We start from the raw sequence: 16,402 nt of genomic DNA on the forward strand, positions 1-16,402 counted from the left end.
AAATTAATTCAGTTCTGTATCTATTAATACATTATTACATATACAGTAAAACCTTGGTTTGAGAGCATTTTGCAAGACAAGCAACATTTTTTAATACATTTTGACTTGATATACAAGTAGTGTCATGCCACAACTGAGTATAAAAGAGAAGAGAGGCACCTCTAAGCCCCTGCACACACGGTCGGAGATTCTGCCAACCAAATCCGTCGGATTTTGTCCGTCGGATTTAGTCCGAAACTGTTGCATACACACGGTCTGACTAAGTTGTTGGAAAATCCGATCTTTCAGAACGCAATGACGTAATTTCGTTACGATGGGACTACATTCAGGCTAGTAGCCAATAGCTTTGATGTAGGAATTTGATCTGAGCATGCGTGGCACTTGGTCCGATCAAAATTCGCTACACATGATCGGAGTATGTTCGATCGAACCCGTTGGTCGGGAAATATTTCCAACATGTTGGAAAATTGAGTCCGACGGATATTCGGACAGAATTAGTCCGATGCATACCACACACAGTCTGATTATCTGACGACACGGTCCGATAGGACACATTCCGACTGATTTTCTGACCGTGTGTACAAGGGCTAAGTGTAGCAATGTGGTTACATTTAATGAAGGTACATTTAGCAACTCACATGGTTGATGATTAAGAGGCACATCTAAGTATGTAGGCATCCGGGGTCCACATAGACCGTCCTCTGCACCGCCATTGACGTCGTCCCTTCCACGCTGCGCTCCACGAGCGGTTCAATCTACGCTTTCAGATCGTTCTACTGCAGATTACTCTTCCTGGTCACTATTGTAGACTGACAGCGGTGAGAATTCGGGCGGTGCAGAGGACAGTTTATGTGCACAGCTTTACACCGATGCCTGCATACTTAGATGTGTGTCTTTTAATCATCAACCATGTGAGTTGTTAAATATTGTACCTTCATTACCTTCATTAACCGCTTGCCGACCAGCTGATGTCCTTTTACTGTGAACTGCCATAGCTATACGCCAGCTCGCGGGATTGGGATAACAGTCACGGTGCGCACTGCTGCACTGCGTGGGTGCCGATGCTCGTGGCAAATGATCGCGATGACCAACGGCCACGAGCGATTGCGAGCACGAGGTACAGAACAAGGAATTGTGTTGTAAACACACAAATCCCTGTTCTGAGAGGAGTGACCGATTGTGTGTTCCTATTAGCTAGGTACCACAATCTGTCACTTCCTCTAGTTTGTCACCTCCCCCTTCAGTTATAATTACCTCCCAGGCAACACAGTTAATCCCTTGATCGCCCCCTAGTGCAGGGAAGTGCCCTTCCCTACCAGTGAAATTTTTACAGTAATCAGTGCATTTTTATAGAACCAGCCGCCAGGTTCTGATTACAGGTGATGTCTGGTGGAGTAATGATGCTGAATCTTATATCTCACACAAAGTAGTCCGGTCCGATAGTGTGAAATGGGCCTTAACCCTCAGACATAAAATATGAACAAAGGATCTCCCTCTGTAGTGTGTACTTAGAAAAGGCACACAGGGTACCCACCGCTCCGAAGCAACCCGCACAATCACTGGATCTACCTGGTTTCCAGCCCGGTCCGCAGCCTTAATGGATGAAGATGAAGGATGAAGATAGCGGCACTCCAAAGTAGAAAAATATAAACTTCTTTATTGAGAAAATCCATATAAAAAGACAAAAAACAAACAGTTCCAGGACAGCCAGCGAACGGGTTTTACACGTCAGTGCTTATTCAGTAGGCTGAGGAGCACTCAGTAATCAATAAGCACTGACCTGTGAAACGCATTTACTGGTTGTCCTGGAACTGCTTGTTTTTTTGTCTTTTTATAGAAATTTGCTTAATAAAGAAGTTCTCTACTTTGGAGTGTCGCTATCTTTATCCTTCATCTTCATGGTGAGCACTTGTCTCAATCCACGGCACTAAATGTAATTTCTGTCTGCTGCCTCATTCTTCTGCTATCAGCATGAGTGACTTCTAAAGAGTTTTCCTGACAAGAAAGGTGACAAGAAAGGGAGCTCCAGCTGATTGACAGCCTTAGCTCTGTGTGTGTGTGTGTGTGGGGGGGGGGGGGGGGGGGGTGTTTCTCTTCCCTCCACTCAGTTCTCAGATCTCCCCTCACTGATGTAACTTCAGCTCACCGCCCCCTACTTTTCAGAGCTGAGAGATCCTGTGTGAATTCTGCATTTTGAGTGGATGTGGGTGGAAATATGGCTGTAGATATACAGGTACAACTTATGTAGGTGGATTTGTTGTATCTCTGTGTATCATCTGAGGCCAGTCACTTAACTGAGTATATGTACGGGTTTACAACCATCTTCAGAATTCAACACTTCTGGGATGTCTGGCGCAATATGGTTCCATGTACCTACCCCTTTGTCACTACGGAACAACGTAACGATGTAGGGGGTGGGTGGAACCTCGGGACACATTGGTGAATAAGGTATCTGATACATGGATGCAGATGATTTTTTACAGTTGCCATAACTCTGTAACAGAGTGAAGATCTGCGACATGGGTGGTGGGATAGGTAAGTATTAACCCTTTCCTTTACAAGCTGGGCTATCAAAATAACTGAATCACTTTATCTCTTCTATAGGTGTGCACAGCCTATTGCATTAGGGTGCGCACCCCAAACCAAAGCTCAAAACACAAATTATATATATTCATTTTTTTTGCCCATACATACATTTCAAGTTGATTTTTAAATGTAATTTTCAACTGTTCTCACACATGTTAAAATAGTGCTTTGATATCTAACCATGTGTGAGAACAATAAAAAAAATATATTTTTAAAAATCAACTGAAAGTGTATGTATAGGCAGAAAATAAAGTTTTATATAATACATATATTATATATATATATATATATATATATATATATATATATATATATATATATATACACATACATATACATATATACACACACACTTTTTTGCCAACAAGCATTGCTCTTTTTTGGCAAAGCAAGGGTTCATTTTGACTTGTTGCCTTTTCTCTTTAATTTACATGTTGGTCCATTTGCCTTCTCAGTGCTCACCTCTAACTAGCTGCCGCCTGCTTGCCGCTGTCCTCTGCTGCTTCTTTCAAGGCAAAAGAGAGATGCAGGAGGGCAGGCGGAGTGCATTTGTATATAACTCTGCCGGTGGCAGCGGAATCTGCAGCCAAAACTATGGAAGCTGCATCGACCCTGCAAAAATCACCACCCACTCGCAGCACAGCAGTTTGTGCAGGATGCCAGCATCCAGACCCGATCCGAGTTGCAGCAGTCAGCAGTGAAAACACAGAGCATGGGGGTGATTAGGGTGTGCCTGGGCCCATCCGGCACACCCCATGCGCACGCCTATTATCTCTTTATCAACTACCAAAAACAAAATGTTTTTTTTTTAAAAGTCACTCCCACCACCTGTTCCATGGCAGCTAAATTGTAAACATTTTACATACCATTCACTGTCAGGGTGATCTCCCTCTCACCAGCGCCTACCCTAGGAACCACAGCACGGCACACATACTTCCCAGCATCCTCCTGGCGCACGTTTTTCAGAGTCAAGGAGTTTTCATTACTTAACACCTGTGATACAAAATAGTTACCTTTCAGATTTACTTTTCTAGAGTTCACATCTGCAGTAAATGACATTTGGTGACTCGAGAAATGTACTCTTTGCACTGTAATCACTGTACTCTGTGCTGCTCTGTTAAGTGACTCTGCAGAGCACAGTTTACATCTAAATTGTTAGCATGACATAACCTGAATTAAATTCTTGGGAAATACATTATATTTGTGTAAATAAAATCTGTTTAAATTCCTTATACAGTCCAACACATTAATTATATTTAGAAAAACGGAAACCTAAAAAAAGTCCACACCTTCGTAGCATGTCAGTGGCAGGAGTGGCAATAGAAGAGCACCATTCCCAGTGACTTTAAAAGCCCACTTTATTTTTCAATAGATGGAGAAAAGGTTAACATTACCATCAAATTGATATCACTGTTTGTGTCCCTGACCAGTGGAACCTTCCATCAAATCTTGGTTATGATAGTTATCAGCAGTACAGGAAATTAAGATAATTTTTCCAAAGGGCAAATGTACGAAAAATAAAAATAAAACAGACAAAAGATCTAAGCTCTGTCCAATCTATCAACAAATATATCTGAAGCAGGACAGAGACACACAATTAGTCTGAGCTTCTGGTATAAAAGGCCAGTTGACCCATGCATTAGTAGCCCCCCTAGGCCTCTCTAGAATGCTTTTTACATTATAAAACAGTTCATTAAATAGGGCTGAATATTATTTTTCCATTCACTAAAGCAACATCTGTGGTCATCTATGCAGAAAAACATCAATGCTATACAGTTTGTACATACCACTCCAGATCCACGCTTCATCCAGACAATGGTCAGCGACGGATTACCAGTCCACGCACAGTGAAAGGTGGCTTCAGATCCAAGGTCCACAGTAACGGATTCTGGTTCTGATGTCATCCTAGGTCCAACTGGAGTAATCAGCAACAGTGAAACACTTTAAGATATTTTGGAACAGAGTGCGTTGTTGGTGGAATGGACATTTTGTTATGTATTACAAATAGATACAATGTAGCACATAAACTACAAAGATGAGTCTCCAGCACTGGTATAAAATTGACAGGAGCCCATTTATAAACAAGTGAAATTCACATTATTTTGTGGTTAATTTGAGGGAATGGACAATGTGCCCTATTTGGCAAAGCAGATGCAAAAGGTCGGTTCTGGTTGCTGAGATGACCTGACTCCCATGCTGTTGTAAGGAACCTATCATTTTCCTGTTTATTAAGTTTGTCATCTGATGGTCCTTCATCGTCAACAGTGAGTTGGTAATTTGTTGGATAAGGTAGCTGACAGTTATTCCCCTCCCTGGTCTGGTATTGGTGGGCCCCTCATGCTTTCCTGTGCCCCAGATTGTCCATGTTGTAGCCTTTGTACAAGTTTGCGTATAATTCCACATGAGTTATGTGCATCAGTGCATGGACAATCCTGTCAGCGCATATTCATGCACTTGCATATATCAGCACACTCAGTGAATGGGGATTACACTTTCAGTGGGGCACCAGACTACACTGTCCGATTGGCTGCTCTACGGTGCACTTTGGCTAAGGTGCAACTTTGGTTGCGTCTCTCATCTTATCTGACCTGGCTCAAAGGCAACTCCATTTGTCCTAACCATTGCATTCAATGTGTTCCAGCTATCCATTTTGGTGTAGACACTTGGCTAGATGTGTACTTGGTTTTATCCTGGCTTGATGCCAAATAATCACCTGGTCACTTCATCATATGTTGCAAACCCTTTGGCTGCCCTCAACCTTTCTTTGCTTGAACCAAATAGGGAACAAGTACACAAACCTTCTCCAGCAGTGGTCATCAAACATGAAAAAAGGCCAATCCTTTCATCCAGAAAAGGGAGAACACAGGCGCCACCTAAGTGCGTTATTATAAGCACATTTTAATGGCAAAGTAGCTGTAAACACTCACAAGAAGAAGTAAAAACATAGGTTCATCTGTAATCTGATGTTTTAGTGGGATCCCGAGGCTCCAGGTGTCCAAGAAAGAATCCAATGGGCTCCAATGTGGCCGGACAATCAGCAGCATGTCCTGTGGCCACCAGTAATGCGTCCGGAACCAGCGTGGAATACACAGAAATGATGTCACAGGCAGCTGGGCTACTTCCTGGATCACTGTTACAGAGGCCTGTAGAGGGAGCTGAGACTCGAGCACATAGCCTGTCTGCCCATCCCATCAAACTCTAATGCCGCGTACACGCGATCGGAATTCCGGACAGAAAAAGACAGATGAGAGCTTCTCATCGGAAAATGCGACCGTGTGTATGCTCTATCGGAATTTAGCTGTCCGAATTCCCACCAGGCAAACAATTATAGCATGTTCTCAATTTTCCCGACGGAAACACTTTCTATCGTAATTCCGATTGTGTGTATGCAATTCCTACACGCCAAAAATCATGCATGCTCAGATTCAACTACGAGACAGAAGCTATTGGCTACTGGCTATTGAACTCCCTTTTTCTAGTCGTGTCGTAAGTGTTGTACGTCACCGCGTTATAAACGATCGGAATTTGGTGTGACCCTGTGTAGGCAAGAGAGCCTGAGCCGAATTCCGTCGGGAAAACCATCAGAGCTTTTTCTGATGAGAATTCTGATCGTGGGTATGCGGCATAACAGTGATCACGGAAGTAGCCCAGCGGCCCATGACATCATTTTCGTGCATTCCACGCTGGTTCTGGACACCTTCCTGGTGGCCACAGGATGTGCTGCTGACTCTCAGACCACATTAGAGCCCATTTCTTTCTTGGACACCTGGCACCCCGGGATCCCACTACAACTTTGCCCTTAAAATTTGCTTGTAATAATGCACTTGGGTGGCGCTTCCTGTCTTCTCCCTTCTTTTCTGCATACAGAGCTAGCTCTCTCCGAGGACAGCAGCTGCCTTATCATACCACTATCCCATCCTTTGGACTGACGAATCATCCACAGATTGTATGTTATTGATTCATCTTTATCTCCAGTCACTATGTTTTTTGCGCTAACAGTAAATTGTTACAATCCTTATATTCACTCTGGAGAATTTGTTAAAATCTCATTGCTCAACATAGGCGATAAGCAACGTTTTTGCTTTGGGTATCCAGTTTCTTTTACTACTGCTCTAGGGGGCCTAGTCATTAAAATTGGGCAAAAGAAAATAATTCTCATCTTGCCATACTTTGTCCAATCTCCTTGCTAAATTTGCATCTTCTACAAAAGATCAGCAGAAAAAGTGGCAATGTTGAAGTGCAAAGAGATAAGGAAGAACATCAGTTTTAATCTTTTATAATTAGGTCTTTTTGTGTTTGTACATTGTGTAAGGCATGTTTTCTTTATGGCACAGAAGCTTATCCTGGGAATTGCAATAGGAATATGTGAACGGGGACAAAGATCAGAGGTCAGACTCTTACAATATACATCTACTGTTCTGCTGACATTGGTGCTGCCCAGGGCATTGGTGACCTCACAAGATACCGGCTCCGTGAAGAACGAGTAATCCACCACTGTCTCGAAGGTCTCTTCTGTCACCTCCTTCAGGAGTTGTCCACCTTTGGCCCACCTAAAAAACACAAAGGGAGACATTGCTGAACTGTTTAATACTATTAAAGGCCAAATCCCTGATCACATGATATAGACAGAAGACCCCTGTAATACTTGAGCTGTCCCTGGTAGCTGATATTTCTTCCCCTTTCACTACCTCCCTATTGATCTGTATATTCACTCTTAGATGCTGACCTATATTTCAGGCAGAGTATCATCCATCAGCAACTATAACTATATAGACATTATTCAGGAACGTCCGCTGGGCCTGCAAGTGTTAGTTACAATGTATGTTTCAGAATATTTTTAAAACCATCACAAAAAGCGGGGCCTAAATGAAAGTTGAATCAGTAATTAAAATTCATTAACAATGTTTAATCAGCTTTATCTTCTTTTTAAATAATGTTTGCATTTTCATTATCTTCATTTTCAGTTTTTTTAAAACACCATTTCATTGCTCATTGCGCACATCTAAATACGCTGATTAAAGTGAGCTGGTCATTTATATAATGTTCTTATACTGTAAAAGAAAGCCGTTTTTTGTGTTCATGTAAATATGTTTGGCTTGCAAATAATCTCACTAATGTGTGGGTTTTAGGCTGATTTTACACCTTTGTATTGTAGTAAAGTGCGGTATGAGCAGCTTATAGCACTTTGTGCTGTATATTGCACTACAATTATTATTATTATACACGATTTATATAGCACCAACAGTTTACGCAATGCTTTACAATGTATAGGGGGGACAACACAATTACAGTACAATACAAAAGGTACAGGAGGGCCCTGCTCGTAGAGCTTACATTCTAAAGGGAGGGGGTGGTGGTACAAAAGGTAATAGCTGCAGAGAATGATTTGATGGGGGTGGCTCAGGGACAGTTGTTAGGTGGGTGTGGGATAGGCTTCCTTGAATAAATTAGTTTTCAGGGATCTCCTAAAGGCGGACAGGGTAGGAGCTGATCGGACAGACTGGGGCAGGGAGTTCCAGAGGATGGGAGAGGCTCAGGAGAAGTCTTGAAGGCGAGCATGGGAGGAGGTAACAAGGGAGCTAGAGAGCAGGAGGTCCTGGGAGGAGCGGAGGGGATGATTTGGGCGATATCTGCAGATCAGGTTGGTGATGTAGATGGTGGCGATGTTGTGAATGGCTTTGTAGATTATGGTTAGCATTTTGAATTTTACATGGTGGGGTAGGGGAAGCCAGTGAAGGGATTGGCAGAGAGGAGTAGCAGTCACAGATCGATTAGTGAGGTGTATTAGTCTAGCAGCAGCATTCATAATAGACTGAAGGGGGGATAGCCTGCTTAAGGGTAGGCCATTAAGGAGAGCGTTGCAGTAGATGTGAACACATTTGCACTGTATTATAAAATGCAAGGAATCCTTTTCATCCATGGCCTTAACATTGGTGGCTAACGTTAAATAATGGGCTGCCTTAACACAATGCATGGGTAGTTGCATGTGCTAACGCATTACAGTGGATTGCTATTGAGTGAAAGTGCGTTCACAATACAGTAATGCCTGAATGCTTGCAAAATTACAAAATGTTGCCTGCATTCACAAAATGGACATACAAGGCTTGTTCTGCTTGTTGTGCCATTCATTGTTAATGGCTCTCCAAACACAGCAAGTAAGATGCATGAGTGTGTGTGCAAAGTGTGTGTAGGGCTCATGTGACAGTGCTGGTGGCCTGAGAACGCTTGTCAAAAACCAGAACCCAACTGTAAGCATGCTGCAGGAAAAAAATAAAAGGTAATGACATTTGGTGAGCAGACTATCAAATACTGTATATACAGCCCAATATAGAAGATATGCCACATCTAAAGGTCCCTTTGTTGATTTTAGCAGTCAGATTCAAGGTTAAAATTATGACAGCAAAGACACAACGCCATCTCTTTTTCATTTTAGATATGATAAATCTACTCTATGAGTAGTAGCAGACAGTCCAAGTATTGTGTATTTATCCCAAGAGATTGGCTTATCACTGCTGTACTTTTTTTCTGCACAATTCAGCGGACTTTATAAATGTTTCTATGACTAAGACAGATGTGTGATCAATGAATCCGAATTTGAGAAGCGCTAATTGGCTTCATCTGAAGTTTAAGTGGCCAGAAAGTACATAACATTTGTGTCATCAAAACATCCACTCACATTTTTCACCTTATGTTTACTTGTTTTAAAGCGGAGTTCCACCCGTTTTTTAGTTTATTAAAGAGGAAGTAAACCCTTCCAAACAACTTGGACCTACAGGTAAGCCTAGATTAAGGCTTACCTGTAGGTCCAAGCAATATCTCCTAAACCTATATGGTTTAGGAGATATTTGCCCGAAAATGGGCACCGCTGTCTACGGCGCATGCGCCGTAGACAGCGGCGCGCAAGCGCACTAAATGCGGCAAATCCATGAATGGATTTGCCTAATTTGTCGACTCCCGTGCGCATGCGCGGGAGTGACGTCATCGCGGCTTCGCCGAGTGGCAGCGGCGGAGCTGCGAGACGCGACTCCCGTGCGCATGCGCGGGAGTGACGTCATCGCGGCTTCGCCGCTGTGATTCGTCGGAGCTGCGAGACGCCACCAGCAACATGGATGCGGCGGACTACAGGGATCAGCGGCGACTTCGCTGGCTCCTGTGTCAGGTAAGTGACACATAATGAGCTACTATGCGATGCATAGTAGTCCATTATGCTTTACCTTTGCAGGGAAAAAAAGAGGAAGTAAACCCATCAGGGTTTACTTCCTCTTTAAAAGCCAGCAGCTACAAAAATCATAGCTGCTGACTTTTAATAAACCGACACTTACCTGTCCCACGGTCCAACGATGTGGTCACCCGGAGACTAGCTTCTCTCCCCCTTCTTTCTTCTGCGTTGTCATGGTAACTGTGGGCACCCGGCCGTGACAGCTTACGGCTTCACGGCTTGGCGCACACTGCACATGCGCGAGATGCAATGTGCTCTCCTATTCTCCAGACGATCTTCTGGGACCTGAGTTGTGTCCCAGAAGATTGCTGGCAGAGAGGGGCCATCTAGGGCGAGAGGAGGAGTCGTCTAGGTGGCCGAAGATAGGAAGCAGGAAGTGGAACAGCAAGTCCCATGAAAAAAAGGGTACACACTCCCCCCCCCCAAAAAAAATGACATGCCAAACGTGGCATGCCAGGGGGTGAGGAGTGCTTAAAACGCAAGTTCCACTTTTGGGTGGAACTCTGCTTTAATACTCAAAAATATAAACATTCATAGTGAATTACAAACAAAAAAATGTGCAAATAGGCAGGCTTTGTACTGCATAAGAGACATACTATGGGGTTGAATTTCTAAAGGAAAATAGACTGTGCAAAGAACAGTTGCCCTCTGCAAGAGCAGTTGCTTCAGAGCTTAGCAAATGAGGTAAAGCTTAACTTTCCAAGGAGTACCCAATCACGTGCAAGGAAAATGAATAAAAATAGCATTTTTGCTTGCACATGATTGGATGTTGGAAGTCATCAGAGCTTCTCCTTTTTTACTGAGCTCTGGTGCAACTGCACTTTGCAAAGTGCACAATGTATTTGCCTTTAGTAAACCAACCCCTATATTGCTTCTACAATAAAGGTTTCTTTCCTGCCCGTTTGCAATCTTTTTTACATTGTACACTGCGCTGTGCATGCCCAACAGAAGGGGTGGCTACAGAAAGGGACAATTTTTTATTCCTTCAGATTTGCTTGACTGTTAAATTGTATAAAAGCCCTAACAATTAAGCCATCCATACAAACATTGAAATTTGGTGGGTTTAGCGGGGACCAGACAAATTTCGATTCATGTATGGGCTAGCTGGTTGTACACAAGTTGAGCCTGTTGGGTTTTTCACAAACAATCAGTGCTGCTGGGTATAGCCAAAAACACGAATTCTCCCCGCTGACAGAATACAATTTTACAGCAGGAGGATTCTGCATATCAGATGTTTGGATCAGAGAATCAGCTCTTTTTTTATTCACCCCACAAGGTTGAATGAAAAAAATACAGTATGAATCAGGTACGGCCGGCTTTACTTTTTCCCGTTTTTGGTCTGGAAAATATACCATTACATGTGTTTTTTGTTTTATTTGTTCAATACGTACAAAAACCTTTGTGCATTGCTTACCTGTAAAGAAGAAAACAAATTGCAATAACTAAACCCAAAAACAAAAATGTAACATATTTCAGCTTACCAGCCCTTAGATGTGGTGGCTGCAATAGCTTTCTACAGCCTCAGTTTTATCTACAGTCTCTATTTAATGTTGCATCTCTGCAGCAATCTGTAGCATTACGTTAAAGTCATTCTTAGGCTCGGTTCACACAGGGGGCGATGCGAGGCGACACGACTTGCCGCGACCTCAGCAGCGACTTGCAAATGACTTCTGTATAGAAGTCAATGCAAGTCTCCCCGAGGTCGCCCAAAAGTAGTACAGGAACCTTTTTTCTAAGTCAGAGCGACTCGAGTCGCTCCTCTTAGAATGGTTCCGTAGTACAGAACGGGGGCGACTTGTCAGGTCGCGGCACGGCAAGTCGTGTCGCCTCGTGTCGCCCCCTGTGTGAACGGAGCCTAAAGGTTGTATTTTCTATTTTTTTTTTGCAACAAACATGTTATATTTACCTGCCCTGTGCAAAACCATTGCACAGAGCAGATAAGTATAACCCGATCATCTTCTTTTTGGGTCCCCCGTTGGCGGTCCTGGCTCCTCCCCCCTGCCGAATGCCCCCAAAAGATTGCCTGCCTACTCTGAGAGTGCAGCGCAACTCGTGCATGCGCATCCGGCTGTGAAGCCACAAGCTGTCACAGCCGGGTGCCCACAGTTTCAATGGAGGTGCCGCGGAGAGGAGGGAGAGAGGAGCAAGGCTCCATACGGCCCCAACCTTGGACCGTGGGACAGGTGAGTTTATTAAAAGTCAGGAGCTCCGCTTTAATGCATGATGCATTAAGGTAAAAAACCTTCTGCCTTTAGAACCACTTTAACTTTGAATATTATGTGTGGCCCTGCTGATGATGTCAGGGGTTGCATGTGAGGCCTCTACATATATTTAATTTACCACCACCAGCTCTCTCACACTTTAATATACTGTATTTATATAAATGGCACTTATCTGACTCCCTGACTAGCAGAAGTACATGAACGAGTGGCTGTTTATTTAAACTCCAAGTTTTTAATTAGACCAGAGTTCTCTTTATATGAAAGCGATCACTACAGAACCCTGCACTCTAATTTCTAGCATTGATGACATTTGAAGAGCTGTGAGATAAGGCAGAAACAATTTCTTGTGGGTCCCACTGTTCCTGTGAAGAAAGCTTCCTATCTCTAGCTTACATTGTGCAAATACTCATTACTGCCTGCTCTGGGGGGGGGGGGGGGGGGACTGGATCCCACAAGGGACCCCTTTACCATTTTCTCCGACATTCAGCAGCTGCATGCCGATAATGACAGAGAAGTGTTTAGAATAGAAGCCACTGCAGTTACTGATGGAGGCCATTACGTCTGTACATTTGGCGATGAAGCCTTCATTAGGTGCTCACGTTATTTCATATTAGCGCAGAACATTGAGTCTCTTTAATGCATGCACGTTAAAACACTCATTAGCCAATTGGCCACTAGGCAAGTGGTATTACTATGAAGGAATGTTTGTGCTCAGTTTTGGCTGAATGGTTTTACATCATGCATGTACGGTACCTTCAACACTCCCTGTTTCTCAGCAAAATCGTCTTTCCTCTAGAAGTGCCATTCTTTTATATCTGAGGTATAGATTTGTATACTTAAAGCGGAACTTCTTTAACACTTGTGGACTTTTTGGGGGGGGGGGGGGGGGGGGATCGTCACATACCTAGTTTTGGTAAGTATCCACTCTTACTTTTGGTTGGATAACCTAGACAAGGGATCTCCAAACTGCGGCCCTCCAGCTGTTGCAGAACTACACGTCCCATGAGGCATTGTAAAACCTGACCTTCACAACATGACTAGGCATCATGGGAATTGTAGTTCCAGAACGACTTGAGGGCCATGGTTTGGAGACCCCTAACCTAGGCCAGTGGTCTCCAAACTGCACCCCTGGGGCCAGATTCAGCACTTTGGTTGCTTTTATCCAGCCCTTGGGGCGCTATTTTCAACCACTGATTGCAACAATGTGACATGATTCCCCAGACTGACACCAATGATGGGGCACTATTCCTCTCATAGAAAACAAACGCTGCACAATTCCTCCCAATGACACCAACAATGGGGCCAAATGACACCAATGATAGGGCACAATTCCTCCTATGGACACCAAAGATGGGTCATTGTTTATTTCCTATTTAGACCCTCAAAAGCGCAATACCGCCAACCCCGCCCCCTTCCTGTCCGCAAGATCTTTAAACATGTCACAGGTCCCAGAAAGCTGTGGGATCATTCATCAGGAAGCTGGCCGTAAAGCCTCAAGGAATCGCAACCAGCTTCCCACACTAAACATGCCGGTGCCAGGAAACAGAATACCAGCCCGGGTGAGGACCGGTAAGTAGATTTTCTTTTAAAGTCAGCAGCTATAGTACTTGTAGCTGCTGACTTTTAATTTTTTTTTTCAAACAGGCATACGCTTTAACTGTGTTAAATACATAATAATAAAACATGCCTTAAAAGTATCAGGGTTGCAGGACACATAGAAAAAGGTCCCAAAATGATAGTAATTTAATAGAAGATAATCTAAACTTGTTCTCTTTACACTGCCACTATACCTCGTTAACATAAAAACATGCATTTAAAAGCACAGAAAAAAAAGTATTTTAACCCCTCTTACTGCCAACCTTGTATGTAGTATGTCAGAGGCAACGGGTGTAAAAATCTGACAAGCCGGCTGTCAAATGGAAGTGATTCTGCTCCCCCCGCCATGTTTCCCAGGCTCTGCATGCCCATCTGCATAACTGGGATCAGCATGGTGGGTCCCACCAAGTAGAACGTCCATTTGCTAATCTCCACTTCCTGTTCACTTTTGGGCCCACATGTCACTGTCTGCATTGCATTACTTTCATTGGAGGACAGATGGGATATCAGGGTTTTTTTTTTTACCCTTGATGTCTCATTAAAAAGAACCGGTCACCAAAAATGCATCACAAAAGGGAATTTGTGTCCTCTATATCAGTGGTCAGCAACCCTGTCCTCAGGGCCCACTGACAGGCCAGGTTTTATGTATTACCTTGGGGAGTGTCTGACTAGAATACGGCAATCACTGAGCAGCAAATGATATGACCTGTGATGTATTTCAGTTATCGTGCAAACTTGGCCTGTTGGTGGGCCCTGAGTACAGGGTTGAGGACCACTGCTCTATATGATATTAATAAAGTTAAGTAAAAAAAAAAAAGTGCAAAAAAGACAGAATTTATGCCCAACCACTTAAAATCTGCCCAAAAAATATTTGAGGCCCACCTACCCCCCACATTAATGCAGTTACGAATGCAATTGCAATGTGCATTTTTTGTTTAATAACATGCTGTACATGAATGATTACTTGTATCCATAATATATTTTTTTAACTCAATAAAACATAATAAACAAAGAAAAAACAAAAACAGAGTATTTCTCGCCCTATAAGACTCTGAATGCTGCCTTTACAGTCCTAAGAAATAAGCTGAGCTGATATACAAGGATTGGTATGACCTGAAATAGGCAGTGTAGCTTTCTAAATATCCTCATGGTGGCAGAATTTAGGTATATGGATATACTGAGGTTATTATTATCACTAAAAGCATTATTTTTTATCATTATTTATTTATGAAGTGTTGCACACTGAATCTCTGCTGTAGGAATGTGTCCAGTGGGTTGTTCTTTTAAAATGACATGTATGTAGTGCAGTGTCCAGATATGCTGCGCACTCTCTTCGACTCAGGTGGGGCATTCTATCATCTATATCTTCTGGTCTAAATCTGATTTTCCAAAAGAAGGGTAGAGGAGCTGACATTTTTTGGGTACAAAACCAGTGCAGGAAAAAATTAAGTTGTCCATAGTAACCACATATTTTGTGTAAAAATAGAGAATTTTGTTGCCTTTATTTCCATCAATGGACTTCCCACCTAGGGTGGTCTGTGAGCCTTAATTTGTGTTTACACTGCCAGAGGCCCATCACTAATGGGTTAATACAGTCATTTGGATAAGTAAGAAGACCTTAGTAAAGGGTTCTTGTCAGCAAGCCTGTTTCATCCAAATGACTGTATTAACCCATTAGTGGTGGGCTTCTGGCAGTATGAACAGAAAAAATTAATGCTAAAGTAATGCTCACAGACAAGCCCGGGGGGGGGGGGGGGGGGAGTACTAACACAACAGCACTAACACACATGAAACTAGTGGACCTTAAGACTACCTAACCTTATTTTTATATATATATATATATATATATATATATATATATATATATATATATATTAAAGTCTCTTGAAGAAGTGACTAGGTCGCAAAACACGTAGAGCTTTAAAGATTCACCAGGGCCAATTGTTATTCAGTGTAAAGATGTTTTAATGTAGACAAAATAAAATTTGGAATTATTTTATGTATATGTGCCTCTAAAGTCCATGATTTTTGAGCTTTCAACAAACAAAATAAATGCGTGTTCAGAGCTGCTGTTAGAAATCATGGGGCCCCTGTACAGCCTACATTGCAGGCACCCCTCCCCCCGAAAATATCAAAACAATATTTTCTTAAAAAAAATACAGGAAAATCATTATTAGTTGACACAAACATAAAAGAGAACTGTCATGGTTATGCAGTGATCTTCCTGTGTTTGCTTACCTCCCCTCATGCCTTCAGACTAAGAGGCCAGCCACTTCCACCTGGTGGTTTTTATAACCTCTCCTCTAGCATGGCTCCACCCCAGGCCCTATCAGGGAGCCCTATATTAACCTGTGCACTGCAGGCCATCAGTGCTGATCAACCATTGTGTATTCCTTTGTGTGTTAGCTTCCAGTTTCCTGCTGTGTGCTCTGCTTCTGGTTTCCGTTACCGACTTTGGCGTGTCTTGACTATCCCTGTTTGCCTGTGATCCTGACCTTTTGGCGTGTCCCCGACTATTCTTGTCTGCTTGTGGCCCCGACCTTGGCTTTGTCCCTCACCATCCCTATCCTCCTGTTGCCTACTGTGGGTGTGAGCTGGGGGACCCTGGGGGTCGCGACCTGGAGCCAGTTGCAGCCAAGTCCATCCTCACCACTAGAGGCGCTGGTGAACACCTGCTGGCTCTTAGACTCCGTGCCCCAGGGAATCTTACGCTCTAACCCCAGTGGGATCTGTCCCCCATCTGCAGCAGTCAGCCGTAGGGTCCACAACCTTGCGGTGC

General features: G+C 43.3%; 1 protein-coding gene across 4 annotated transcripts in view; it reads right to left on the reverse strand.

Annotated features, from left to right (window-relative positions):
* The window catches only part of KIRREL3 (kirre like nephrin family adhesion molecule 3), a 1,324,921-nt gene that overhangs the window by 165,620 nt on the left and 1,142,899 nt on the right, over positions 1 to 16,402 (reverse strand). For all 4 annotated transcript variants that reach the window (XM_077457844.1, XM_077457843.1, XM_077457846.1 and 1 more), the window contains exons 8-10: positions 6,988 to 7,136; positions 4,374 to 4,501; positions 3,453 to 3,579 (exon numbers count right to left, since the gene is read on the reverse strand). In XM_077457844.1, coding sequence (XP_077313970.1) covers positions 3,453 to 3,579; positions 4,374 to 4,501; positions 6,988 to 7,136 — 404 coding nt within the window. The remainder of the gene's footprint in view (positions 1 to 3,452; positions 3,580 to 4,373; positions 4,502 to 6,987; positions 7,137 to 16,402) is intronic.

The sequence above is a fragment of the Lithobates pipiens genome, unplaced genomic scaffold (assembly GCF_037356315.1).
Source record: "Lithobates pipiens isolate NorthernLeopardFrog02 unplaced genomic scaffold, aLitPip1_a1.2 Scaffold_27, whole genome shotgun sequence".
NCBI lineage: Eukaryota > Metazoa > Chordata > Amphibia > Anura > Ranidae > Lithobates > Lithobates pipiens.